Genomic DNA, 27,158 nt, shown 5'->3' on the forward strand with positions numbered 1-27,158 from the left:
TCATATTGCATGGTTTAAAGAGAAACTTGTATAATATCCTTGAACACACCCAGCTCTGTAGTCAAAATCTCTAACAGAATCCTTGAGAATGTGCGAGCTTATCTCAGTACCCAGAGCTCCTGGCAGCAGGGGGACATGTGGGTGCCAGGCAAGGCCTACTGCCGCCGTTCTCTCTCAGGCAGCCCCATCTAGGGCAGATCCTGCCCCGAGAGTGTCTACAAAGCCCCATCCAGATGGGAAGGAGACAGGCCCAGGGGATGGTCAGTTCACTGCCTAGGTTCAGAGATGTCTCCATACCCACCAGAAATGATCTATCCTGTTGGATTCTAGACACAATCCCAGAATTGGGACTTGAGTGTATTCACCTACCCTCTTAAAGGGACTCAGGTCCTCCCCACTTCCATCCTGAATACACTGTGGTCCCACTTCTCACCAGTTCTTCCTAGTCAACCAAGAGACAGCCACGTCCAGTCACACACAGGAACACCAAAATCTCTTTAGGTAAACCAAGGCAGAGGAACTGGAGGGAATGGTTACTTCAGTGACAAGTTATAAAACCAACCAAACTTCCAAAAAAACTACATTTCAGATTTAGGCTGGAAAGGAACGTATGTTCTGTGAACTGGCTTATGTCAGGTGGAGGATGCCAGGAGTTCTGCCAACTAAAGACAGTATTTTAAGAAATTCTTAAGTCCATCAATGTCACACTTCCCATTTCACAACAGAATCATCACTACAGCACGCTCCTCAAACACCCCCACAGAAAGGTAGGAAGATCCGATGTGTGTTTGAAAACATCCTTGACTCTTACAGAAATCCCATACTGAAGAACTGAAAGTGTCCTTTGTAATGGAAAATGTCTATTTGTCTAAAAGAAGCCTAAAAAACATTGTATAAAGGCAGAAAAATAATAATTCAAAGGTAAAATCCATTTACTTAGCAACAATGAACTAAGCATGACCTCCCCTAGAAGAGAAAACAGATTAAAAAAAAAACTTTAAGAGGTACTTATATGAAACAACAATGTCCAGGAAAAAAAAATAGAGCTAGAAGAGAAGGGGTAAGAATAAATGATATTAACAACTATAACATTTTCCACAAAATAAGAATTAGTGTCTTCCTTTTGGATAAATCAACTGAATTAACACCTTTATATGAGGTGTTTAAAACTTTGTGAACAAGTAAATACCCTATATCACACTTTTGCTAGTGCACCCTTTAGCAGAAGCAGTCACAGGTGTTCTCAACAGTACTAACTCCTGGAGTCAAGGTCTACACATTTAAAAACCTCCCCCACGTGGCCGGGCGCAGAGGCTCAGGCCTGTAATCCCAGCACTTTGGGAGGCCGAGGCAGGCAGATCATGAAGTCAGGAAATCGAGACCATCCTGGCCAACATGGTGAAACCCCGTCTCAACTAAAAATACAAAACTAGCTGGGTGTGGCTGCGGGCACCTGTAATCCCAGCTACTCAAAGGCTGAGGCAGGAAAATTGCTTGAACCTGGGAGGCGGAGGTTGCAGTGAGCTGAGATTGCGCCACTGCACTTAAGCCTGGTGACAGAGCAAGACTCCGTCTCAAAAACAAACAAAAGTCTCCCATGTGAAAAAGGTGTCCAAATGGTCACCTATATTGCCCCCAGGTAAAACAAACAAAAAAACACTGCTTCTACTAACTACAGATGATGATACAGGCTAAAATTTTTTTAAAAATCAAGAACATAGCTCAAAATAAGTGGCAGTCAATTATCCATAATATAAAGTTTTTATAGCTCAAATTACAGGCTATTGATGAGTGGCCTCCTAATACATTTCAACAATTAAATGTCCAAAGGCAACAGGGCTCTGCAAGGGCAATGGCTCCATGCTCTTACTCAGTTCACCCTGCAAATTGCAGGAGAGCCTTTTACATGAGTGCTGGGATCGCTCCCATGCGCTAAGTGACAAAAGATGTTGTTTAAAAATTACCTTTAACTTTGACCTAAAACGCACAAGGGGAGTACAGAAACACACTACATCGATTGAAACCTATGTTAATAATATTTAGGTGAGACTATCTCAAAGTCTATAAATAATCCCTATTTTAGCATTGTTTTAAAGTCTGCTCATAAAATTCCTTTGCTGCCTCCTACTGTATTATTTAAGTGCCATTACTTAAACTCAATCATAAAACAAATGAAAAATGGGAAAGGAGAAACAATGAAAGGTCACAACTAGGCAACAGTATTCATTTCCAGAATTAGCATGTAGTTATAACAAGTCACTTTGTCTTTTTTAAAAAATACGGTGTGGAAGGGGAGGGCGTGGGCAGAAAAGGGGGTTAAGAAAACATCATTACCCTCCTTGCATAGTAAGCGTTAAACTCGTCTCCGATTCGCCGCAACTCTTGGGCGATCCGTATCTCCGGGCGCATATCTGCAGGTTCAGCCTGCCTCCTGGAAGCTGCATCAGAACAAACAAAACAAAAATCACACTGTGGTCCATGGATCACTGGGAAAGTTCCAAAGATAAGTCTCCAAAGGCAAGCCCATCTCACACACTCTTTCACGTTTCTGGGAGCTCCCTGACTTCAAGAACTACAGCCATGTATTAAAGGTTAGAGTGGCACAGTCGTCTACATAACTCTGGTTAAAGAATACGAAATATAGAATAAAATTTCCTTTTTCAAAACTGGAGATTTAGAATTGCTGAATTCATTCCGACCCATTCATACAGACTTCCATTTCAAGAAGCTACTCACAAGAAAATGGAAAATCCTGCCAAAGAAATAGGCTTGAAACATAATTATAACAGAACAATTTAGTTTTTCAGTAAAATAATCATTCTGATCTTATTACAAGGTAAAAATTCCTATATAACTTTCAAACATTATCTAAAAATATGAGGTGAAATGGCTGTCCCATTCAAAGCCAAATAAGCGAAACCCCGAGAAACCTGAATGAGTTGGTTTCTATGAAAGCAGGTACGATGATACAGACAGCTGTCTTCAGAAGGGCTACCCCAGGGCCAAAGGAAAGCATAATTGCATGTTTTGTCTCAATATTAATGCATCCAATCAAGATGAGCTCAAGTCTGCAAACACCACATGGAGAGAAAAAATGTTTTTGGGTCTAAGAGCAAAGGCATTTCTGAAAGGAGAAGAGAGAGGGAGGACTGCCCTTTCATTAAGCTGTCACTAACATTCACACCCAGTACATTCATCTGTGTACTAATGAAACCATTAAAAGCCATGTGACAGCCAAAATTGAAGGAGAACAAAAATGTGAGTTGTCAAAAGATCCCATTATGCATTAGGAAGATTATATTCTCCATGTGCCACCAGGAAAGCATTACACTCAGAGGCTAACAGTTCAGTAACGTGTACAGGAAACGAGATAAAATTCTTGGATTTCCACCACTATTCACATGTAACTTATGCTAACTTACTGTAAAAACGGGCACACCGTACTCACAATTAAACACACGTATTACGTTTTCACCAGAACAAAATATGTAAAAACCTATGATAATAGGATTTTGCAATAATAAGGAACATAACTTCCTGTTTTTTTTGTTTTTGTAAAAGGCCGGTAAAACTGACACTGATTCAGAGCTCTATAAAAGCACTTAAAAGTGAACACTTTGAAGAGTTTTTGCCAATTCTTCTAAAATCTCTTGCCTCATCTTCTCTGACCCCAGCCCCTTCCCAAGTGAATTTAACAATAATCCCACAAAGGGAGGAACTGCTGTAGGAAGCCCTGGTGGAGAAGCACGAAGGCTGATGAACAGGAAACTTTTAGGATGTCAGGCATGGCCTCTGAATACAGCCAATCATACAAAATTTACTTTGATTGTACCTGTGTCCCACAAATGTTTCTAACAAATCTGTAAAAAGTCTTAAAATTAGTTTTTGAACTAAACTGGGAGAAAACAAAATCTCTGGGTACATGGGATACCAGGTGATGCTGATGTCATAGTTCCTTTCCCTGGGCTTACCGCCCTTTAAAGAGCTACTCTTTTTAAGTGTTCATTTCCTGATTTAGAAGCTTTTAACAAGTCAGTTTACCCTTAGGGGAAGAAGAAAAGTGTGTTTTATTTGGGCACCCACTGCACAAGGGTCTCATGCAATCCTCCTAAAGGAGATGCGCCTACCCATACGCACAAATGAATGGCCAGCCAGCAAGACACCATCACTCACCTCTCCTGAGCTTCAAGCTCCACCTGTTTCTCTCTACACATGACTGACAGAGAAAACTGCCTTCAACCCCGGAGTCAGAAGTGAAGAAAACACCAATTATCAAAAGGATATCTGTGAACTACAGATTGATGTTTTATAAAGTTGGCAGACTGGTAAAAATTGCAGGCCAAGTTACCCAATACTTAATACATCAATGATATTCACAAATCCACTCAACAAACACAAACACTCACATGCCTGACATTGTTCTAGGAGGTGCTCTGGGTACAGCAACAACAGAGGCCATGCCCTGCTCCCACAGGGCTTACCTCCTTGTGGATTAACCGCTTGATTTCAACTAACTGCTAAATTTCTTTGGGACAAGGAGACATATATTATACTTTTTATAAGACAAAACAAAAATAACTCCCTCCATCAATTTCCCCCAACTCGTAAATAAAGTCCACTGGATTCTCTTTAACACCTTGGCTTGTGTCTGTGGTTTAGAAGCTTCCACGGCTTGTGCTTGGGCTGGCAATTGCAAACACCACCAAATACCATCAAAGGGGCAGTCTCTGTCAGAAGCCAACCTATCAAAACTAGCACTTAGTGAATACATTCAACATAGCCAGCAGGTAGGAGCTTTTAACAAGTTAGCCAATTTCAACTTATTCATCTTAAGAGATAAATGCCCTGCTGGCTTTGGCAGAAGCAAATAAGCAAATGGCCTGTTTCTTGTACAAAAAGAAAAGTTCAGTAGTTAACATTAATTAGCCTAAATAAATTCATGGATATAAACACATCCCTAAGCTCTGGCAGGGAGAAATGGAGGGTGTGTGTGTGTGTGTGTGTGTGTGTGTGTGTGTGTGTGTGTGAGATATAGAAGGCTGTACTGTTACAAGTCCCTAAGCAACTCTGATGCAGATGGTTTCCCAACCAGACCCTGGTGGGCAAAAGGTAAGAAACCATGGCAATGCCCTGGAGCCCTGAGACATTATCTTTAGCATTTCAGAGTTAGGAGAGTTGTATTAACCAAAGATAATGGTTTAGAGACTAGGCTTATACTGGAATTGCATATACTGGAATTGGCAACAGCTACAGATTACTAAGACAGCTATCAACTGTACTTAGGTGTCGTTTTAAAAAGTTATTATGGAAATAGATACTATAAATTCACTTTGCAAAAAAGACTGATCTGTGGGGGCTACTCTAACTAGCACCTATCACTTTTTTTTTTTTTTTTTTAAAAGCCAGTGTCTTTTCGAGAAGCAAATATAGTTATTTCTTGAATCTATAAACCTAAAAGTAATGGCAAACATCCTGCAATAAAACCTAGCTAGTATGCACACAGTAGTACATGGCTATGAAGACTACATGACAAAAACACTTATTTTGACTACTTTAGACCTATTTCTAGATTTTAAAAGGGTAGTTTTAATCTGTTAATACAGTGCAACATAAAGTTCAATTATTTCTTAAGTGACAAAATACCTTCTGTGGGGACAGAGGAAGCCTCTCTTTAACTTCATGACTAATTTAATGTTAGTGAGTCTCACACCACATGACATCCACCAGAACAAATGAATGGGGTCTGGAAGCCCCACAGTGGCACTGATCAGCGCGAGAATTAAGTTTTTTATTTCCTTTAGCATCGGTTTGCTTTGCCACCACGATGGCAAAGGGATCGACTGGAATGGTCTTCCAAAAGTGTGCCTGGAGCCCATGGGGTTTGGGATACAGAAATCTCCAAACACACGTTGCTCCACCCTCACTCCTAGAATCTTACCTGGATACTCAACCCAATTCCTCCCATCCTAACATATTTGAGCTATCAAAAAGATAGCTTAGGTTGACATTTCTAGTTTATGAGGAAAGTAAGTACCAAGCATAAATATTTTATTTTGCTATCTGAAATGTGTCTGACTGTCATAAATGTTGATACCTGGTCAATAAAATGGCTTTATTTGAAATGAAAGCTCTTAGTCCGTAGGAAGATCAAATTTTAACTTGGCAATTTTATGTGAACATAAAAAATTCTTCGAAGGGGAAATTCTGATGAGGTGCATTTTTACCCACAGAAAAGGTAGTTTCAGCATTTATGAAAGTACTTCACTCCATAAACCCGGCACTAATTTTTTTTTTTTTAAAGCACAATAAAATATAAAGTGCTCTCGAGGTAAAGCAGCTCCAAAGCCACCATCTGCAGCAAAAGCTCCAATCCTGCAAGCAGCAGACTCAGGCAGAGGGGACTTCCGAGGCAGGTCCATGTTTTCTTTCTCTTTACTTGTTTAAAAACAAAAACCCACTAATCAAAACTTTTATAATGCAATGTGTCAGATACAAGCAATTTTTGCCAAAAGTGTGCCCGCGGAATCTTCAGACTTCTTAGAAATCATGTTTTGAAGTCCAGAACTTACTGGTAACATTATTTCCTATGGGAACATACCATGAAGCATTCTTAATCCATTTCTGGAGGAGTGGGGAGGGCGTTTTCCAACACCAAGGAACCTCAGTTGTACTCAAAGATGCATGTTTCTTAACAAACTATTCTGGCTCAGCAACAGACTACTTTTAAACTCAAAGTAATTTAAAATCTTAAAAGTTCAACAACTGAAAAATTAATACCGTGGTTAAGTGGTTGATAGTGAAATCAGGCTGGGGCTTTCACAAAGGACTTTCTGTAGCGCCAGCAGCCACGGCAGGAAATTTATTTTTTTTTAAAGAGAGATTGTCAATTCATAATGAGCTCTGTATCAGTCAGGCTAAACTTTCTGATTTCTCTTTAATGTCCAAGAGCTTCTACTCCAAAAGCCTCTACCCCAGTGCTCCAAGGAAATGAAGTCACATCATGACATTCTCTCTCCAAAACCCAGTCGTTCTCTGTGACGATGCCATAAAGTGACATCTAATGACTCAGGTGTGTGTACTGGGCGGCCTGCCACACACAAGCATCCTCAACTGCGCCTCAGTCTGGGAACGAGGTTGGTGCGACCCTCATTTCCGAGGGACAGCTGCTGTTTTAGTTCCCGTCTTATCATTACTGGAGTTTCAAGTGTAGTACCAGAAACCAAATTAAAACTCACAGGAACGCTTCACTCTGTACTGTTTCCAGATGTTCAGATATCTACAAACACTCGGGTAGAATCAAGATTAGATTTTCAAGTAATCGGCGTGAATTAAGCTTTGAATCGATAGTCAACTCAGAACTGAGAGAGGATTTTACACACAGAATAGAACATACTTTGTCAAAAAGTGCACATTCTGTCTGGCACTTGTGGGAAACAGCCAGGCACAGCCGGGGACTGCAGGGCTGTGAGGAGAAAGAAGGCCTGTCCTTCAGACATTGCAGGGCTGTCCACCTTTACTCTCTGGACAGATTCTGCTTTAACCACCAAAAGCAATTAAGGATCCTGTAAAGGGCCATTTCTTTGTGGAGTCTGAAACTAGCTTTTAACCAATTCCAAGAGCTACTCCAAAAATGTTTAGAGGCGACATTGCCTCTGTCTGCAGGTGGGCTCTCTGAAGCTGACATTCATTTAGAGAAATAAAAATTCCACGATGTTTATTCAACTTTGTAAGTCTCCTTCTTTAAATATCTTCAGAAATCTCTTTCTAAATTCAGAGTTGTCCAAAGCTTACAAGAGGAGGGATGCAAGAAACCAGCCCACTAATGTTTCCTTATGAGACTCACCTGTGTGATGGAACTGTTTCTAGTCCCAGTTAGCTATAAGGCAAAGGACAGCAACTGCCATCAGCATTTGCGGTAAATGCTATCAGAATAACGGTTGAAATCCTCAACTCTGATGGTTCTCGGAAATAAAATAAGCAAGAAACCAACGACACACACACACCTCCCTCCAGGTCTATTTCTCACTTGTATCATTTTATTTTTTGGCAATCCCAATCAATTCCGCTGAGCCACTGGATGAAAATAAAAGTTATGAGAAATAAAGTGACAGGATTAGTACTCAAAGTTTCCTCAATCTGTCTCCCTGGAACACATTTGTGTCAAAAGCCTGGGCAGTCACATGAATTCAAGATGGTGTTTCAAAAACAGCTGCTGGAATAAAATACTATCAATAATAAAGTTTATGAGATGAGGCCAGTGTTTTCATACTTATTCTTTCAACGTGCACTGCCCACTGCCTTTATGGGGCTATGGTCAAAAGAAACAGCTTTCATCAATTTCCAGCCTGACCATTTGGAAACTGACAGTAAACCAAGGCTGTGAAATTGGACAGAAGTCTGGAAACTACTGTTCATGAGATTTTTTCCCTCTTTCACTATTATCTGTCCCTTATAATAAAAACACAAGTCTAAAGACATTAAGATTAATGCGTTATGCCTTTTTACTCATTTCTCATTCAACATCAGAAGAACTAATTATCCATGTCACCAGAGCTGTCCCCGACACACATATTAACATATTTACTAGCAGCTGGAGACAAGCCAGGAACAAACCCAGACTGAGCTGTGTGATTCCTATATTCAAGGACATCCCCAGCTGAGTCATGACAGAAGCCCAGCATCTTGCACCATGTGGGAGACCTGGGCAGGAGCCCTCTAAGACTCCCAGCCTGTGTGTCCGCTTCCTGGGACAGATCCACATTTCCTAAGGCACTGCTGTGCTCGCTGAAGAACACCGAGTGCTACAAAGTTATTCCTCATAGGGAACTGAAATGTTCCCTTCTAAGCCCCACCTCAATCTTGATTCCACTCCTGTGACTATCAAGGAAATCTATGATCCCTCTCAATCACCACCCCGCTTTTCGTCAGTGAACCTGTGCCAAATCTGGTCCTAAACCAGTTCTTTCCATGTGCCTTTTATGACATCCCCTGGGAAGCCCCTTGACCACCTGGCCCCGCCTTGGTGTGCTCCTGAAATCGCTGCTCTGAATAGTGTGTGACAGTGTTCTGCCCTCGGTGTTCTGCTGGGGAAGGACACAGGACACTGAATACTGCTACTGCTCCTTAGTTTTTCTACACCAACCTTCGTTCCAGTCTGTCTCTGGGACAGCTGCAGCTCCATTTCTATAGCTTTAGATTACTTTCAGGGGATTAAAAGTGTCTGACCTGTGCCATTTTATTCTGAAAAACAAAAATAATCCCAAAACTAAGGACAGCCAAAAGAAGACCAACCCTGAACTTTAGTGCAAAAACACAAACCCCTATATTTCTTCTACTGACAACGTAAACTATCCAATTTATTTCCCCATAAGAAAACTATATACAATGGTTCACTTAAGACCATTCTTTAGAATTAAAATGGTTAATCTGAAGTTACTGTAAGTTGTTTCCAGCCAAAAAACCAGATCTGGGCAACAGGGGAGGGAGATGAGAATTTAAACTAAAAACATAAGAATTTCTGATGACACAATCAGTGTGGCTTCCTCTATGAAATTTAAAACCAGTAGCAGGAAACTGGTGATTAACATCTTTTCTCCTAAACTCACATTAAGGTCTCCAGTATTCCTGTTTTCACCTCCATGATAAGAAAGACCAAGACTCAGGTCAAAAATAAGAGCAAAAACAGAATCCTAAAAAGCTACCCCTTCGGCAGTTTTTAAAACAAAAATGGAAAAAGCCTATCAATTTTATGTACATGGTTAAAACTTACAATGGTGATATACAAAGTGAAGTACAACTTAACACAGGTATGATTGCTGATAACACACTGTAGAGCTGAGACATAACGAAAGCTTCTCACTTAAAAGTCACAAAAGGCAGCTGCTTCTTTTTATCCCATTTTGAATAAAAAGGAAAGCGTTTCACCTTGATTATGCTAACCACTCGAGCGGCCACTGAACTTCCCTATGAAGGGCAATTCCAAGGGAGGATCCAGTGGCCTCATCTGTAAACCACAAAAATGTTGCATAAATAAATTGTGCCATGTCTTCCCAGACAGATGACTTTTTTTTTCACAGAAGGAAAAGAACGGGAGGTAAAGTCTTCCTTAGCACAAGTGCAAGTTAAGGATGTATAGAATTCTGTGCTGAAAGACTGTGTTCTGGTGCTTTTGAAGGTCTTCCATGTGTTTGGGTTCACGCATTCCTCCTCCTCCTCCTCCCCGATGCCCCCACTTTCCAGGGCAAACACAGCTGCTACCCAGTGAGTCTGTATCCTAGACGAGAAACACACTGTGTGATACAGATAGAATTGAGATTGTTCTGGCCGGGTGCAGTGGCTCACACCCGTAATCCTAGCACTTTGGGAGACTGAGGCGGGCAGATCACTTGAGGTCAGGAGTTCGAGACCAGCCTGGCCAACATGGTGAAAACGCGTCTCTACTAAAAAAATACAAAAATTCACCAGGCGTGGTGGCACCTGCTTCTAATCCCAGCTACTCAGGAGGCTGAGGCAGGAGAATCGCGTGAACCTGGGAGGCGGAAGTTGTAGTGAGCTGAGATCGCGCCATTGCACTCCAGCCTGGGCGACAAGAGCAAAACTCCGTCTTAAAAACAAAAAACCAAAAAAAACACAAGAATAGGGATTGTTCTAACTCAATGTAGGCCAGTTCCCCATAGGCACCAACTCCCCACACTGCTGTGACCACTGCGGAAGGGCCATGGCCCTAACACTGAGATTTCCAGGCAGGCTGAGGCATTTGCCCCAGGGTTGTTAACAGCCCTATGGGAGGACCAAGGCTGGGCTGGGTCACCTGCTGGAACCTCCCACTCCACACCTTACACTAGAGGAGCAGAGGAACGCAAAGATGAGTCAACACCGTGTACAGTGTATGCCAGGCTTTCTTTGCAGAGGACAGAGTTCTAAGCTCCAAATGAGCACACTAGTGAAATCCAAGTGAAAAGAGAAGGAACTGCTGGCACTCATATATTGCATTAAATGCCAATGAGAGTATCTTTAAATCAACAAATATTGCACTCATGCTATGTATCAAACTTTTTCTTAAGTTGGTAAGTTGCTTTGACTAATTTAGTAGAATTTATGCTCAAGTATCAGTAAAAATGAGGTGTAAACTCACACATATACTAACATTGTATCTATTCAGAATTCACTACTAGACTACTTCAGGTTAACGCCTTTTTCAAGGGACCAAATAACAGACAAATCAACAAGAAAATACACTTTTAGTCTTTTCTCCACCACACTTAATCCCACAGAAAAGTAACTCACTCAACAAATGAGGTTGTTGAGCTTGGCTCACCTCAAACACCTTCGCAGATGCACATGCCTAGGAGAAAATCAGATTCCATCCACTTAAGCCGCCTACTTTAAAAAAAAGTATCCAACCACTCCTTAAGTCTTCTATAAATTGCTAATAGTAAAATGTTTTAGGAACTGGAATGGGAAGCATGTTATGACCCAGTAATACAATATATTTTGGGGAGAAAAGGCCCCAGGGTAATTCAAATAGCTGAAATCCTTACATTGAACGTGTTTCCATTTAACACACACACTCTTATCAGCTTGAAATGATTTTTTTTTTTTTTTTAATTTTAGCTTCAAAACCATTTCACTCCTAAGAAAGGGAAGTCCAAACTAAACCAAGCATTATGTACTGTGCAGAGGGCAGTCTGTCAGCACCAAAGACCCAAGTTCAACCTGAGGCTGCAACACTAAGCACAGCCCAGACTCATGTCCAAATCCCCAAGTTCGGTTTCCTCACTCTGCAAGCAATGTCAAGTCCCCACTGCAAGGTTTGCAGACACAGCACTTGCAGTCGACTGGCTGGCAATGACTGTGAGCGCAGATGTGTGACTGAAAGGGAGACGTGCTCCATGGGAAGCCCTCACTCCTGCCTCGTGGTCCACACAGAAAGGCAGAACAGGAGAGCTGCATGCCAGCAGCCCTGTCTCAGGGCTATTTCTCGCCACACCTGTCTTCGCAAACCACAACTCTACTCACAAATCATGTGGATCTGGTCCAAGGCAGAGAAGAGAAAATACAAAGCACATTTTGGTTTCCCAGAGGACATTGGGGGAAACAAATTCATTCTAAGCAAATACTTAAAACCACGAAGGCCTGGCCTCTTACAAACGGGTTAAACTGGGTAAACGTTGTTTATACTGACTGTTTACTTCTGCTACCTCATAGTGTGTGAAAAAAGGTCACCAAGAAGGATCCATAACTCACTCACTTAGAAATACCAAAATTTTGATTATCAATGGCCAATAGTCTGTTTAACTGCCTTCTCACTAAAGGAGTTTAATTACCTCAGGGAAAAGAAGGAAAAAGCAGTTGTAGAAGTCTTGATTTCATTCACACAATGAACACTCCTAAGGTTAAATCAACGAGCAACCAATGTACCCCTTATTCTGGGAAAAAGTACTAAGTTTGGATTGCAAGAAAAAGTACTTGAGTCTATGTCTCACGTCTCAAGACACATGTTGAACTATAGTCAAGTTTCTGCCAAATCAAATGGGCCGTCTCCAGCAGGTGTCCCCAACTCAGCCCCAATTCAGAGAGAGCTGGGGTGCGGCGGGTTTCCAGATGTCTCTCCATGATTTACCCAAGAAGCTGAGGTTCTTCTCAGGTGATGTTCGGTTCACTGGCAGGTTAGCGGTGATTCAGACCTCCTCTTCCCAACCCCTCCAGGCCAGTTTCTAGAAAAGATGTTCTTTTTTGCTTGCTTGTTTGTTCTGGGACCCAGGAGATTAGAATTGTAGTAGCATTTCCAGATGAATTCACTTCCCTAGAAGTTTCCTATACTCCTGGAACGACAACTCCTTTCCACGGAAAGCAGTACAGAGCACTTCATTACAGTCATGCTCACTAACCTGCCAGGGCTGAGGGCTCACTGAGGGGCAAGGGAAGACTGCTGTGTGAGTTTCCACCAGGTGCCTTCTGTCGATTTGCTTATGGAAAAACTCCCCATGACCCTCAGAGGTGAGCACTATGAACTCACTTGATGGCTGAGGAAGCTGAAGCTCAGACAGACTCACTGCTCCACCCAGGTTCCATGCAGGGTGGGCAGGACTGGACCCAAAACCTGCTCCAGACCCAAGGGCAGCCTGTGGGGAAGACAGCTACCAAGAGCAACCTGCCAGTACCGAATCTCATGATCCTGCCCCATGGAGATGTTCCCTGAGAGATTACTCACTTTGCAAAAAACAAAAAGGCAGACCCCAAAAGAGTAAATTAGGGGGCAAATGTTCACCCGGAGTACTTTCGGTGATGGTATGGGACCAAAGCTTGATCAGCCTGGACAAAATGTTTACCAATGCAAAAGACATAACGGTTAACACTGAATCACACAAACAAGGTACGCATGCCCAGTGACAGGCTGCTGGGAACACCAAAGACAAAGATTAAACTTATAAAGAGCCAAAGTTTTAATAAGTATTATTTACTAAATTTGTTCTGATTATAAACATAATACTAGTTATGACAACTGCATACGTACACAAAGGCACACAGAAAAGACGACCTGTGGCCGGGAGCAGTGGCTCACACCTGTAATCTCAGCACTTTGGGAGGCCGAGGCGGGCACATCACTTGAGGTCACGAGTTCGAGAACAGCCTGGCTAACATAGTGAAACCCTGTCTCTACTAAAAATACAAAAATTAGCCGGGTGTGGTGGTGGGCGCCTGTAATCCCAGCTACTCGGAAGGCTGAGGCAGGACAATCACTTGAACCTGGGAGGTGGAGGGTGCAGTGAGCTGAGATCATGGCACCGCATTCCACCCTGGGTGAGAGAAAAAGGGAGAAAAGACCACCTGTAACCAGAATACAACGATACCCACTAGTGGCAGTTTAATGTATTCTTATATTTTTGACATGCCAATGAACTTCTTTAATACTAAACTAGACTATCATAAATAATCTTGCAGTTTTTTAAAACTTAACTTTAGGCAAACAGGCATTTCCCCTATGCCATTATTCTTAACACCAGGAAGACAGCACCAGTCTGCCAAATAAAAAAGGGCAGAATAATGTAGATTCTCCCCTTCCATTAGAGGACCAAGGATAGTCGTTTGGCTGTATAAACAATGCTGTGATGAACCCCCTTGCATGTATGTTTCTGCTAGCATTTCCTGAAAAAAAAAAAAAGGAAATGCTATGTATTCTGCTCTGTACCTGCAGTGCAGGGTCTGAGAGATGTGGGTGGCACAGAGCTTACATCCAGCACAGGACCAAGCCTGTGAGGTCTCCAAGGACAGGTGTTTGGCTTCTGTCCACAGTGTGATGAGACTTGCAGAGAAGGAAGGCAGTCTGAGGTCAGATGTTCCACCACAAGTCTCAGCCATTGACTGAGCAGGGACCAGAAGTGGATTAGGCTAGAAATGTCATCACATGAGGAATACATTGAGAGACTGAGGCTGGCCTAACAAAGAAGGAATGGAGACAACTTAATTCTGGTGTGGGAGGTGGAGACGGGTAGGGAGAGGTGGTGGTTCAAAGCGAGTCCTGTGACAGGCAGGATGACCACAGACATGGGGTATGTGGAGACTGGGCCAATGATCAGATTTAATGGTTTTAAAGTAGGTCAAGCAGCAAGGCATCAGAATGTACAGCATTCAACTGGCAATTAGGTGTACATCTCTAAACCTACCACAAGTACCCTAAATATAAAACAAGTCAGAATCTTTAGTAAGAAGTCCCCCCTAAGGCATGTAAAATCGGACTTGGGTTACCCAGACATTTTCAGGAGTGATGTTTGAAAGCAGCACAGAGCACGCCCTATGGGCACACCACGAGAGTCACACACAGTAGAGTTACAGCAATAGATACTATGGTTATCATCTGAAAAAGGTGGCCTGGATCACGGCTAAATCTCTTTCCATCGTTGTAAGTCTGTTATTCCATATAGAGAGTAAAAAGAAAGAGGGAAAGAAGTAACTTCTAAAATTCAGAGTAGTCTTTGCAGTCAGAGCCAATTGATACTGCTATGGTATGAATATTATATCCCCCCAAAACTCTCGCTGAAACCTAACCTTGAAGGTGATGGGTGTTAGGAGGTGGGGCCATTGGAAAGGGATTAGAGATCTCACAAAAGAGACCCCAGAGAAACCCTCACCCTTTTTATCACTCGAGGACACAGCTCGAAGGTGCCGTCTAAGTGGCCCTCACCCCACACACCAAACCTGCTTTCGTCTTGGACTTATCGCCCTCCAGAATTGTGAGAAATAAACTTCTGTTGTTTATAAGCCACCCAGTCTCAGGTATTCCTTCAGAGCAGCTCAAAGGGACTAAGACAAATAGTCACCATCAACACTTAAAGGAAGCTGTAGATCTCTAGTTCCACTAAGGCGGAGAAGCCATCTCCCCAGGTCCTTCCTCTCCCAACTGAAGACCTGAGACAGAACCCCAGACAACCCTAGACAGAACACAACGAGCAGGCCCAGGAAAACTGAAGTGGGAAATAGGACGGGCTGCTGGGGACCTCAGGACTTGAGGGATGACGGACAGGGAGTATGCCATTTTCCTCACTCCCATGTATCCTGGACAGCATGCTGCAGAAGAAACCTCCGACTGGGCCTCTCCAAGAGGCGTAGATAACAGCTCCATGGGAGGCCTCTTCTCCATTGCCAAGGGACTGAAAAGAGGGTGACCTAACAACAGAAAACCACTTCATGATTTCTGCCCTACTCCAGCCAAATAGCAATGGGAAAACCACAACACCCCTGGCAGCAGCTCCATAGCACAGCATGGCCAGAGTGGGGAGTTGATCTTCCAGCCCATCCCCAGCCCAGGGGACGCAAGGGGTGCTCTGATTCCACCACCAGATGGTGTCAGCAGGCCGATCTCCCGGATCCTGCCCGGCAGAAGCAGGCAGAGGTGATCCAGCTGCCTTGCCAGAGCAGTGTTAGTAGGACAGTTATCTAACTCCCCTCCCAGGGTAACATTAGTGGGGCTAAGCAGTGAGCAGTGAGCTAAGCCTCCACCTCTACGAAACAGCAAGGTGTGGGCACAAGGTGGGATTAGTTAGTTGACATGATATTACATACACCCACTGAACCAGACAGTGCAAAACAAGGTTCATGGGCCCACCGGCTCTCCCAGCCCTAGCCTTGGGTATCTGGGCACCCAGTGGGTACTGAGTCTCCACCCTATCTGACTAATTAAAGAGAACAAAAGAGAACTCCCCGACCCAGCATCAAAGAGGGAGAATCAGGTAATGGAAAGTGGGCCTGGTTGGCATGTTGTACCCGACTCCCCCACCCCTGGTGGTGGTGGGGGGGGCAGAGGGAAGCTGAGTTCTGGCCTCTACTCTGCAGAAACAAGGTGTGAGGCAGCCCTCTACGGTCTCCCTGCTTCCTGGTGTCAGCAGTGGCTGAGGGAGCCAAGCTTACACACCTCCCCCAACAACTGGACACAATAAAGCAGTGTGCACTGGGGCCCCTATTTTGCTTGGAAAGTACCAGCAAGGCCAAGGAGGAATCTGAACTTCCAACTTACCTAGTAGAAACAGGCAGAAATCATAGAATTGAAAAATATAATTAAACGTAAGTTTAAAAATCAGTGAATATGAGGCAAAATCAATAGAATTTACTCAATCTGAAGAGAGAGAAAATATACTGGAAAAAAATGAACAGTCTCAGGGACTTACAAGACTAACAAAAGCACTAACATTCTTATCATCAGAGTTCCAAAGGAGAGGAAGGGACTGGAAAAGTATTTGAAGACATAATGGCTGAAAACTTCCCAAACCTGGCATAAAACATGAAACTCCAGATTCAAGATGCTGAGTGCACCCCAAAAAGCATAAACCCAAAGAAACCCATGACAAGACACATCACAATTAAACTTCTTAATATAAAAGACAAAGAATCTTGAAAGCAGCCACACAGGAATGACACACAACTTAGTTGAGAACACCAATTCAAATGACAAGGGATTTCTCATCTAAAACCATAGAGGCCAGAAGAAAGTGGCATGTTTTCCAAGTACTGAAAGATACATCAACGGCGAATTCTATCTTCAGTGAAGATATCCTTCTGGACTGAAGGGAAAATAAAGACATTCCTGGAAGGAGAACTCAGAGGAGTTGTTACTAACAGACCTATCATTAAAGAACTAAGGAAGTTCTCTAAACGGAAAGGAAATGACAACAGAAGAAAGCTTAGAATTTCAGAAAGGAAAGAACATTGGAAGGGGAAACATGGGAGTGACCATTAGTAGACCAACAGTACTTTCTTAAATCATATTTGATGATTGAAGCAAAAATCACACCACCAACTCATTCAGTGCTCAATGTACGTGGAGGAAACTTAGACAATTATATTTGAAAAATGGGGCTAAACGAGCCTAAAGAAAAGTAAGGTTTCTATTCTTCAGCTCCCGTCATAGAATGCTGTGACCATTGATACCAGCAGACTTAGAATATATATTCCACACATACACTGTAATACCTGGAACAACCACTAAAATGATACAGAGCACTATATTTTAAAACGCCACAAACAAATCAAAATGAAATCCTAGAAAATGTTTGCATAACCCACAGGAAGGTTAAAAAACAAAAAAAGAAACAAAGAACAGAGGAAACAGAAGACAAATAATAAAAAGGCATTTAGACTTATATATCTTATGTTAAATGTAAATGGTCTAGACCATGTAAGAGACAGATTTGGCAGACCAGATAAAACAGGTTCATCTAAAGACATGCCATATATAAAAAACTTACCTCAAATACAACACATGCAGACTGAAAGTGAAAGGATGGAAAAAGGTAATACTATGTTAACATTAATACATTAATGTTAAAAAAGCAGAAGTGCTACCAATACCAAATAAAGTACATTTTACAGCAATGATAGAAGATTGGATCCAACATGAAGACATTTTAAATGTGTAAACTCCAAACAACAGCACCTCAAAAGACATGAAGCAAACTCTGATAGAGCTGAAAGGAAACAGCTGGAGATTTCAGCACCACATTCTCAGCAACTGACAGAACAAGACAGTAAAATCAGCAAGGAGAGACAAGAACTGAACAACACAACCAACCAATAAGATCTGAATGATGTATATATAACGAACACTCTACCCAACAGCAGCAGAATACAGATTTTTTTTCAAGTACCCATGCAGCATGGATCAGTCACCAGAAGACCATATCCTGGGCTATAAAACAAATCTCGACACATTTGTAAAACTGAAATAGTATAAATTTGCTCTCTGACCATAATAGAATCAGAAAGAAAACAGTAACAGAAAACAGGACAGTCTCCACAGATTTGGGAAAAAAACACACTTCTAAATAACCTAGGGTCAAAGAGGAGGTCTCAAGGGAAATTTAAAAATATATAGAGAGAACTCAATGAAAATGAAAACACAACATACCAAAACACATGGGATGCAGCTAGGTAGTGGTGAAAAGCAAACTTCTGGCGCTGAATAAATGCTTACATTAGAAAAGCGAAAGGGTTAGGTCAGACTCCACCATCTCTGGTCCTGAGACATGGCCCCTGGGTTTGTGGATGGCAGTTCCAAGGTGAATGGACAGCATGCTGTTTGGAAGGCTGCCATTCTAATTGAAGAAAATCATTTTGCTTTTGAGTTGTTTATAGCTTATAATTGAGTAAAGCATACTTTTGTAAGCAAAATTTACCTTTCTCTCTGAGTTCTCCAAAATTTGGAAACTACTCATGAGTATTCTTATTTTATGGCAATATAGTTATTTGCATAAGTTCAGTAAGAATCTGTTTTCTTTTGTAACAGTCACCAAAATAGACCATATCCTGAGCTACAAAACAAACCTTGACACATTTAAAAGAACTAAAATTGTACAGAGTATGTTCTATATGCAATTGGACACATGGGTTGTTTTACCAAGGCTTTAACTGAATGGAATATTTTCAGATATGACCAGACTGCTTTAAAGAATAAAAAGCCCCTTGAAAAGACAGGCCTGGTACCTGTCTACACAGCTCCCTTACAAGGTTCCTGACCTTCGATAAGCAAAGAATGTCATTTTCCGACAGGCCCAGGAACCTCAAGATACTTTGGGACCTCGAGGAGAACGGAATTCACCCGATTTGTAGGCATTACAAGCAATGTTTGGTGGCAAATTTTCAGCTTGGCTTTGCCTGGAGGCTTCTAAAAGTCCAATCTGAGATTTCTTATGAAAAAATTCCAGCAAAGCCAACTTAAAAAGAGCCTACATGGCCAATCACTTTTCTTGCTGCACTTTAGGCAAATAATCAGGCTAAGTATAATGAGACTAACATGTATTTTGCAAATAAACTGGTCCTTGATAGGAATGGGGAAACTGGAGAGAAAAAAATATGCTCCAAAGAAAACTATAATACCTGTTATCAGATTCTAGCCCTAACCATTATTTTTGAGTTTTCATTACTTGCCTACAATTCAAACTGCATCCTGAATTATTTCCTAGCTACAAGTCTCTAAAGAACTGAGTTCTAATTTTCTTCATGTTCTTTTTCATTATAATCCTTGTGTGGATATTAACAGTATTTATCTCGTTTTGCTTCTTCCGAGAAAACCAGAATCAAGGCATTCTGAGGACTGCAAATGATTAGTCAAAGCCTGAGAATCTCCCTCATTTGGAATCCCACTGTGCCCAATCTATTTTTCCATTGCCAAGGCACTACTGGTAAAGCTATACAAAGTGAAGCACACCCACTAAAGGCTCAGGGACCATGGCAGGAGAGCAAGGCACATAAGACTGTAAAAGCCAGACTGGGGGCTGGAGTGTGGAGGCCAAACAACTCCATCTTGGATGCTAATCTGCTGTGTTGACTTCTGATTAACCCTGGTTTTGGGAATGCCTCCAAGATTTCTATTTTATCTACTGTTCCTTGGGTACGGGCATGTACTTACCATCAATCCTGTCCTTAGTTTCATATTATCTTACCATAAATCCTGCCCTTAAGCAACTGTCCTATACATCCCTTCTGAAGCATATACACCCTTTCCCTATGGCACATAAGCCCTGGGTCTGGAGGGTAACCATGCAGGGATCTACCATCTCATCTTGAGGCTGCCCGAGATAGTGTTTCTGTTTGTAAATACGTATTAAATGTTTCCTTCTGAGAAAACAGTAAGAAGAAAAGAGAGGAGGAAAGGTCTCAAAACACTATTCCAAGTTTCCATCTCAAGAAACTAGGAAAAGAACCTACCTAGCACAAAGCAAGCACGAGGAAATAATAAACAATAAAATTAATAATAAGAAAGTAGAGAAAAACCAGTGGAACAAAAAACTGGTTTAAAAAAAATCAAAACTGATAAACTTTTAGAAACACTGACAGAGATTAAAAAAACACAAATTACCAGTATCAGAAATGAAGCAGGAGTTACCACAACAGATCCTGCATCCATTAAAAATATGGGAGTACTACAAATGCTTTTCACATTTATAAATTCAACAACTTAGAAGAAATGGACCAATTCCTCAAAAGCTACAAACTATCAAAACTCAACTGAGAAGAAACAGACAACCTGAACAGTCCTACAAAAACTAAGAAAAAAATAAATATATAATCTAAATGCCCCCTGCCACCCCCCCAAAAAATATCCTGGCCTAGATGGTTTCACTACAGAATTCTACATTGAGAGAAGAATCAATATCAATTTTACACAATCTCTTCCTGAAAATAAAAGAGGGAACCCTTCCTAACTAAGGTCCTGATATAAAAACCAGACAGTCTTAAAACAACAGACACCTCTCAAGAACTTAGGCGCAAATACTCTAAACAAAATATCGACAAATTCAATCCAGCAGTGCATGAAAAGAATTACAGACCCTGCCCAGGCAGGATTCGTCTCAGACATCCAAGAGAGACTTAACGTTGCAAATCAATGGAATGCCCCATATCAACAGGTTAACATAAATTAACATCAGGGGCTCACATCAACGGATACAGAAACATTTTACAAAACCTAACACCATCTATTTATGACAAAAACTCTCAGCATTCTGGGAATACAGGTTAAAACTTTCTCATTCTTTTTAAGAGCACTCATATAAAACCTACACTTAGCATCATATTTAATGATTAAAAACAGAAAGCTTTCCCCCTAAGACTGGGGACAGGGTATGGACGTTTGCTCTCACCACTCCCAGTCAACACAAACACGAGAAGTTCTAGCTAGTGCAACCGGGCAAGAAAATGAATTACACAGATCAGAAAGAAGATATAAAACTGTCCCTATTTGCAGATCACATAACTATACAGATCTCCCAGGAAATCTATGAAAAACTCTTGGAATTAAGGAGTTCAGCAAACTACACAACAGAAGACCAACACACAAAAATCAATTGTATTTCTATATACTAAAACTGAACACACAGATGCTAAAAGTAGGCCCAGGCATGGTGGCTCAGGCCTGTAATCCCAGCACTTTGGGAGGCCAAGGCGGGCCAATCACTTGAGGTCAGGAGTTCGAGACCAGCCTGGCCAACGTGGCGAAACCCATCTCTACTAAAAATACAAAAATTAGCTGGGTGTGGTGGTGCGTGCCTGTAATCCCAGCTACTTGGGAGGCTGAGGCAGGAGAACCGCTTGAACTTGGGAGTTGGAGGTTGCAGTGAGCCAAGATAGTACCAGTGCACTCCAGCTTGGGCAACAGAGTGAGACTGTCTCAAAAACAAACACACACACACAAAAACGAGAAGTAAAAGTACAATAAATACTTCTAATCCTCCCTGAGTTCCAGCTGTGCCAGGGCCTTGCCAGAACATGCAAACACAGTGTCCTTCAACAGGTGAATAGTTAAGCAAACTGTGGTGCATCATCTATGGAATACTATTCAGCAATAAAAAACAAGGCACTATTGTTACGCAACATCTCTGATTAATTTCAAGGGAATTATGCTGAGTGAATAAAGCCAATCTCAAAAGGTTACATTCAGTATGATTATACTTATACAGCATCCTTGAAATGACAAAAGTACAGATATGTAGATCAGATGAGTGGTTATCAGGGGCAAGGAAGAGACAAAAAGGTGGCTGTGGCTATAAAAAGGTATCATGAGAAATCCTTGTGGTGGAGTTGCTCTGTAACTTGACTGTGGTGTTGGCCATACAAACCTACACATTTGATAAAACTGAATAGAAGTAAACACTCACAGACACATGAAATGGACTGCATGTGAAACTGATGAAATCTCAATACGGTAGATGGATTCTGTTAATGTAAAATTGCTGGTTGTGACAGCATACTATAATTCAGCAAGATGTTACCACTATAGGAAACTGGGTGAATGGCATATACGATTTCTTTGCATTATTTCCTATAAATGTATGGGAATCTATAATTATCTGAAAAAAAATTGTTTTAAGATGCAAATTTAAAATTGGGTAACTAACAATTAATGTGTTTGGAACTGGTAAAGCAGAATATCGTTCTCTTCTAGCACTTTCTCTTCCCACTTAGGACCTAAAAAGTTTCCTTATTTCTCTTGGTGTCAAACAAGCGACTATGGGGTTTCAGAAACAGAGCTGGGACTCCCTCAAAGACACCTCTATTGCGAGGCTCCAGGCAGCCTGGAGGTGCTGAGGAAGCATGTGCTCTACCATCTACTTTTTGAAGTCCAAATATACCATGGAGTTTAAAGAGGTAAAACAAAACTCCATATTTGCCTGGAGAATGCCGCTGTTTACAATGCTCATTTAATGTTTAAAATGCTCACAAGATTCGGCTGATCACTTTCATTCTCTTAGGTCAACCAAATAACCCAAGGAGTAAGCTTCTTGGAAGTGATGTGCTCTGAGTGGGAAAAGTCAAGTCTTGCTTGCTAGAGCAGCACTGCACACTCCAGCTCCTCTCTCTGTGAGGCCAGCCTGTTGAGATGATACAGAACACCAGCCACAGATCGAATTTTGCATTTTTCTAGTAGCCACGTTTAAAAAGGTAGAAAGAAACAGAGAAAGTCAATATTAAAATACATTTTATTTAATCACCGATGAGCATGACTAGATGCTCAAGGAAGAGGGAGAGAGGTGACTGTGCTTATAAAAAGGTATCATGAGAAATCCTTGTGGTTGAGTTGTTCTGTATCTTGACTGTGGTGGTGGCCATACAAATCTAAGCCAGTAAATATAAATCCAAACCACAATGAACTATCACCTATATCCTCTAGGATGACTACTGTTAAAATAAAAAAAAAAAAGTGTTGGTGAGTATGTGGAGACATTGGAACCCTTGTGCCCTGTTGGTGGGAATGTAAAATGGCACAGCCTCTATGGAGAACAGCATGATGGTTCCCCCAAAAATTAAAAATAGAATTACCATATGATCTGGCAATTCCACTTCCAAGTATATATCCAAAAAACTTCAAAGCAGAACCCCCAAAAGATATTTGCATACCTATGTTCATAGCAGCACTACTCACAACAGCCAAAAAGCGGAAGCAACCCAAGTGTCCCTGATAACTGAATGGATCCATGAAATATGTGATATACACACACTGGAACAACTTTCAGCCTTAAAAAGGAAGGAAATTCTGACATTCTGCAAGATAAATAAACCCTGACGACATTATGCTAAGTGAAATAAGCCCGTTATAGAAGGGCAAATACTGTATAAATTTCACTGATATAAGGTACCTGAAGTTGTCAAATTGATAACAGAAAATAGAATGATGGTTGTCAGAAGCTGGGGGGAGGGAGAAATGGGGAGTTATTTAATGAGTACGGAGTTTCTGTTTTACAAGGTGAAGAAGTTTTGGAGATTGGCTGCACAACAAAATGAGTGACCTGAACACTACTGAACAGTACACTTAGAAATAAATCGTTTAGGTGGTAAATTTTATGCTTTGTGTTTTTTTAACTGCAATACAAGTTTATATTACATTTAACCTATATATTTAAAATACCATTTCAACATGTAACCCATATGAAAACAAACTATTTTGCATTCTTTTTTATTTCCTCAAAATCCAGTGTGTATCAACACTGACAGCACAACTCAGTTCAGACTAGTCCTATGTCAAGTGCTTAATGCTGTGCGTGGCTTCCCTGCTGTGCAGTGCTGAGCTAGACCTTAGCTATCACCACTATGTGGCAATCCTTACAGCTAGATCCAGGTAATTAAAAACATTTTGGCGGAGCAGAGGTCAGGATCTTTTTCTTGCTACCTGCCTTCTTAAACTATTTGTCCTCAGTTAAAAACTGCTCCTTGGAAAGGCTAACAGGCAGAGGTGGATTGACCCGCAACATCTCCTGGGCTTCTCCTCTTTGTCAGGCACTCGCTAGCATCTGCAGGACATTATTCCCCGCCCAGGGAGCTCACAAACTAAAGGAGGGGTCAGACAATTACCAGCTATAAGAGAAGTACCCACAAGACACTGAGGAAAAAAAAAAGAAGAAGAAAGCCATTAACTCCCATCTGTGAATTCCGATGTGCCAGGGAACAAGTATAAAATTGAAGACATTTACTAACATGACACTAGGGAGCATTCCTCCATATCCTAACTTTTCTCAACTCTTATTTTCAATCGTACCGACTACACTTTAGTGCACTGACTACCCTTTAATTTGCATTAAAAACACATATGGCATAAAACACTCATCCAAAAAGGCACTCAGTAAACCGACACATGTGAGTGATTTTGATAAAAATAATCAGTTATTCACTAAGGTATCATTTCTCAAGTTAATCCTCCCAGAGTGTAAGGAGACTAAAATTGAGGAAAAGTGAAAAAACTGCATCTGTTGCCCAACAGATAAATATATTCCTTGATTCCTTGAATCTGTCTTCAGAAAAATCAGAGACATAAAGGAAAATATGAAAATAGTATTAATACACGTAATTACTATACATTCCTCACAGGACTTTACTTTCTCATTAGAACAAAGATGCAAAAACAAAACTTCAAGACACACTGATGTCTAACCCAAGTTGCTGAGCAAAAAACTGCTTTGTGGCTAAAGGAGCCCCTGGCTAAGGCGAACCTCTTTTTAACCTCACATTTGTGTTCCACTAGTTCAAACCAATCATAATGACTTCTTTGTGAAAAATGTATTTTGCAATAAATTATCAAAAGCTTCATTGAAGAACTTCATGGATAGGGTTGAGTAAAGAATACTAAACAATGTCAAGAGAACCACTTATGAACTCAGCATTATTTCAGTGGTCTTCAGGCATGAACTAAGACTGTAGAATGTCCACAGAAAATTATGGACTACACAAATTGTAAATTTTATGCTTCAATTTAAGAAACTCACATCTGGCTAAGTTCTTTCCTCCCCCAACCACAACTCATCCTCTTCCAAAACAAATCTCCCAAAAACTTAACACTGAAAATTTACCTCGGGACATTAACTTTAAACCAAACTCCTTGTAACTTCTCAGTTAATCCTATGCATTAAACTCTTCATCACACCATCTACTGAAATGTAGCTAGTACTATAAAATTATACCTCAGGATCCACTACTTTACTTCACAGGTATAACCATTAACTGTGCATAATTATTTAGATTATGATCTTTGAAGCCCTATATCTTTCATCTCAAGTAACAGTGCTTAACTTATAATTAGCTTGTAAAATAGTATTTATCACCAAAAAAAGCATTCATGCCTGTCTTTACATTAAAAAATATACTATCTCACCCACTATTCCCAGTTCCAGGGAAGGAGAAACTATTTCCATGCATTAACCTACCATCTACAGAGACCAATGTATGCATTTTGCTTGAAAGGGACCTGGTTAGAGAAAATAGCTCAATAACCACAAGTGTGAAGCTTTTGTTGTGAAAGTGTGAAAAGCTAATAGCTTCCAGAAGGTCTTTAAAGTACATGTGTTTCAGGATACACACCATAAAGCCCTTTTTAACTCATTTAGTAAGCAAGGATGTTATAGTAAGCAAGAATGATCACATATATGGGGGAGCATTTTCATGAGTAGAACAAAAACTATAAGCACCAAGAACTTCTAAGGCCGAAATGAGTTCACGAGTAGTAGTAACAGCAATAATAAAACTTCCAGCTCCTTTCCCTAAGGAGGGGCCCTAAAAAAGTACCTCCTGGCATTTGGCAGGAGATGTGCAGCCAACATGTGTAGCTGCTGGGATGTTTGTCATTTCTGCCCACCACTTCACAGGTGTGCCCAACCTCTGACAAGTGACCACCACTCTGAGGTTCTTTCCAATTCTGTAACGTGGGCAAACACCTGCCCGATTTACCTCACTGAAGCCTATGAAAACAGAGCTAGATGGTATTTAGAAATGTCATTTTGTTCCAGTGTCTACTTTGATGGGTTTGTTAAGTTAGCCTTCATCATGAAGTACAATAATAGACTCTGTACTGGATTTCCTAATTGATAACTTTACCGACTTACTTCTATCTTGCTCATGTATGGCAAGCTAATCTCGACGAATGGTCAATGTGATTGACTCCTGATCAAGACATGAACCTTTTCCATTGGTGGGCAACAGCAAGTTGATCAACACAGACTCAGACCCTCACGAGGGTTACCCAAAGTATGCACCCAAAGTCACATGCTGGAGGTTCAAGGGCCACATCAAGTCTGCAGATGTTTCTTTTCAGCTTGTACAATGTTTTCAAAATCTAAATTAGCTGTCAATGTTGAAACAGGGTATCTGGCATCAATTTTGCATTCCTGGGTTATCTTGCAATATAGGAAAAACCCACCCTGAGACCACATGTCCTCACAGCCACAATTAGGCGTGGCCCAAACATAGAAGGGGCAAATACTCTCCAATTCACCAGTCTCCACCAGCTCAGTTCCTTCCATGATTTTGCTGCGGGCCTCTGTGGTATTTATGTTAGCCACTCTTGGTTCAAACCCTACAACTGCCTTTAATCCCTGAAATAAAAACCGACAACCTAATCTGATTAGCACTATGTCCAAACCCTCTGAGCAAGAAGTGTACAGAGGAATTTAAGCAGAAAACAAACCATTTTCATGGTTCTATGTTGGTACTGCTTTCACGAACTCGTTCATTTTTTTAAAAGTGCCGTTTTCAAAAATGATTGTCATCTTTCTTTACACTTTTGATTATTAAGCTATTTTCTGTAAACGATGAGTTCCCTTTCAAGCAAAATGTCATTACTATGTAAAGCCTGGTGGTTAAAACATGTCGTGGTAACGCACTTTTGCTTAATGAAGGCAGAC

At 41.2% G+C, this 27,158-nt stretch overlaps 2 protein-coding genes across 9 annotated transcripts in view; one reads left to right on the top strand and one right to left on the bottom strand.

Annotated features, from left to right (window-relative positions):
* The window catches only part of MTLN (mitoregulin), a 1,146,577-nt gene that overhangs the window by 543,542 nt on the left and 575,877 nt on the right, over positions 1-27,158 (top strand). The gene's annotated exons all lie outside the window — the stretch shown is intronic.
* The window catches only part of BCL2L11 (BCL2 like 11), a 46,853-nt gene that overhangs the window by 15,948 nt on the left and 3,747 nt on the right, over positions 1-27,158 (bottom strand). For 4 of the 5 annotated variants that reach the window (XM_050753131.1, XM_050753127.1, XM_050753130.1 and 1 more), the window contains one exon: positions 2,335-2,438. In XM_050753131.1, coding sequence (XP_050609088.1) covers positions 2,335-2,438 — 104 coding nt within the window. Of the gene's footprint in view, positions 1-1,219; positions 2,439-27,158 lie in introns of those variants that run through there. The other variant, XM_050753128.1, reaches the window with a different exon arrangement.

The sequence above is a fragment of the Macaca thibetana genome, chromosome 13, assembly GCF_024542745.1.
Source record: "Macaca thibetana thibetana isolate TM-01 chromosome 13, ASM2454274v1, whole genome shotgun sequence".
Classification (NCBI taxonomy): Eukaryota; Metazoa; Chordata; class Mammalia; order Primates; family Cercopithecidae; genus Macaca; species Macaca thibetana.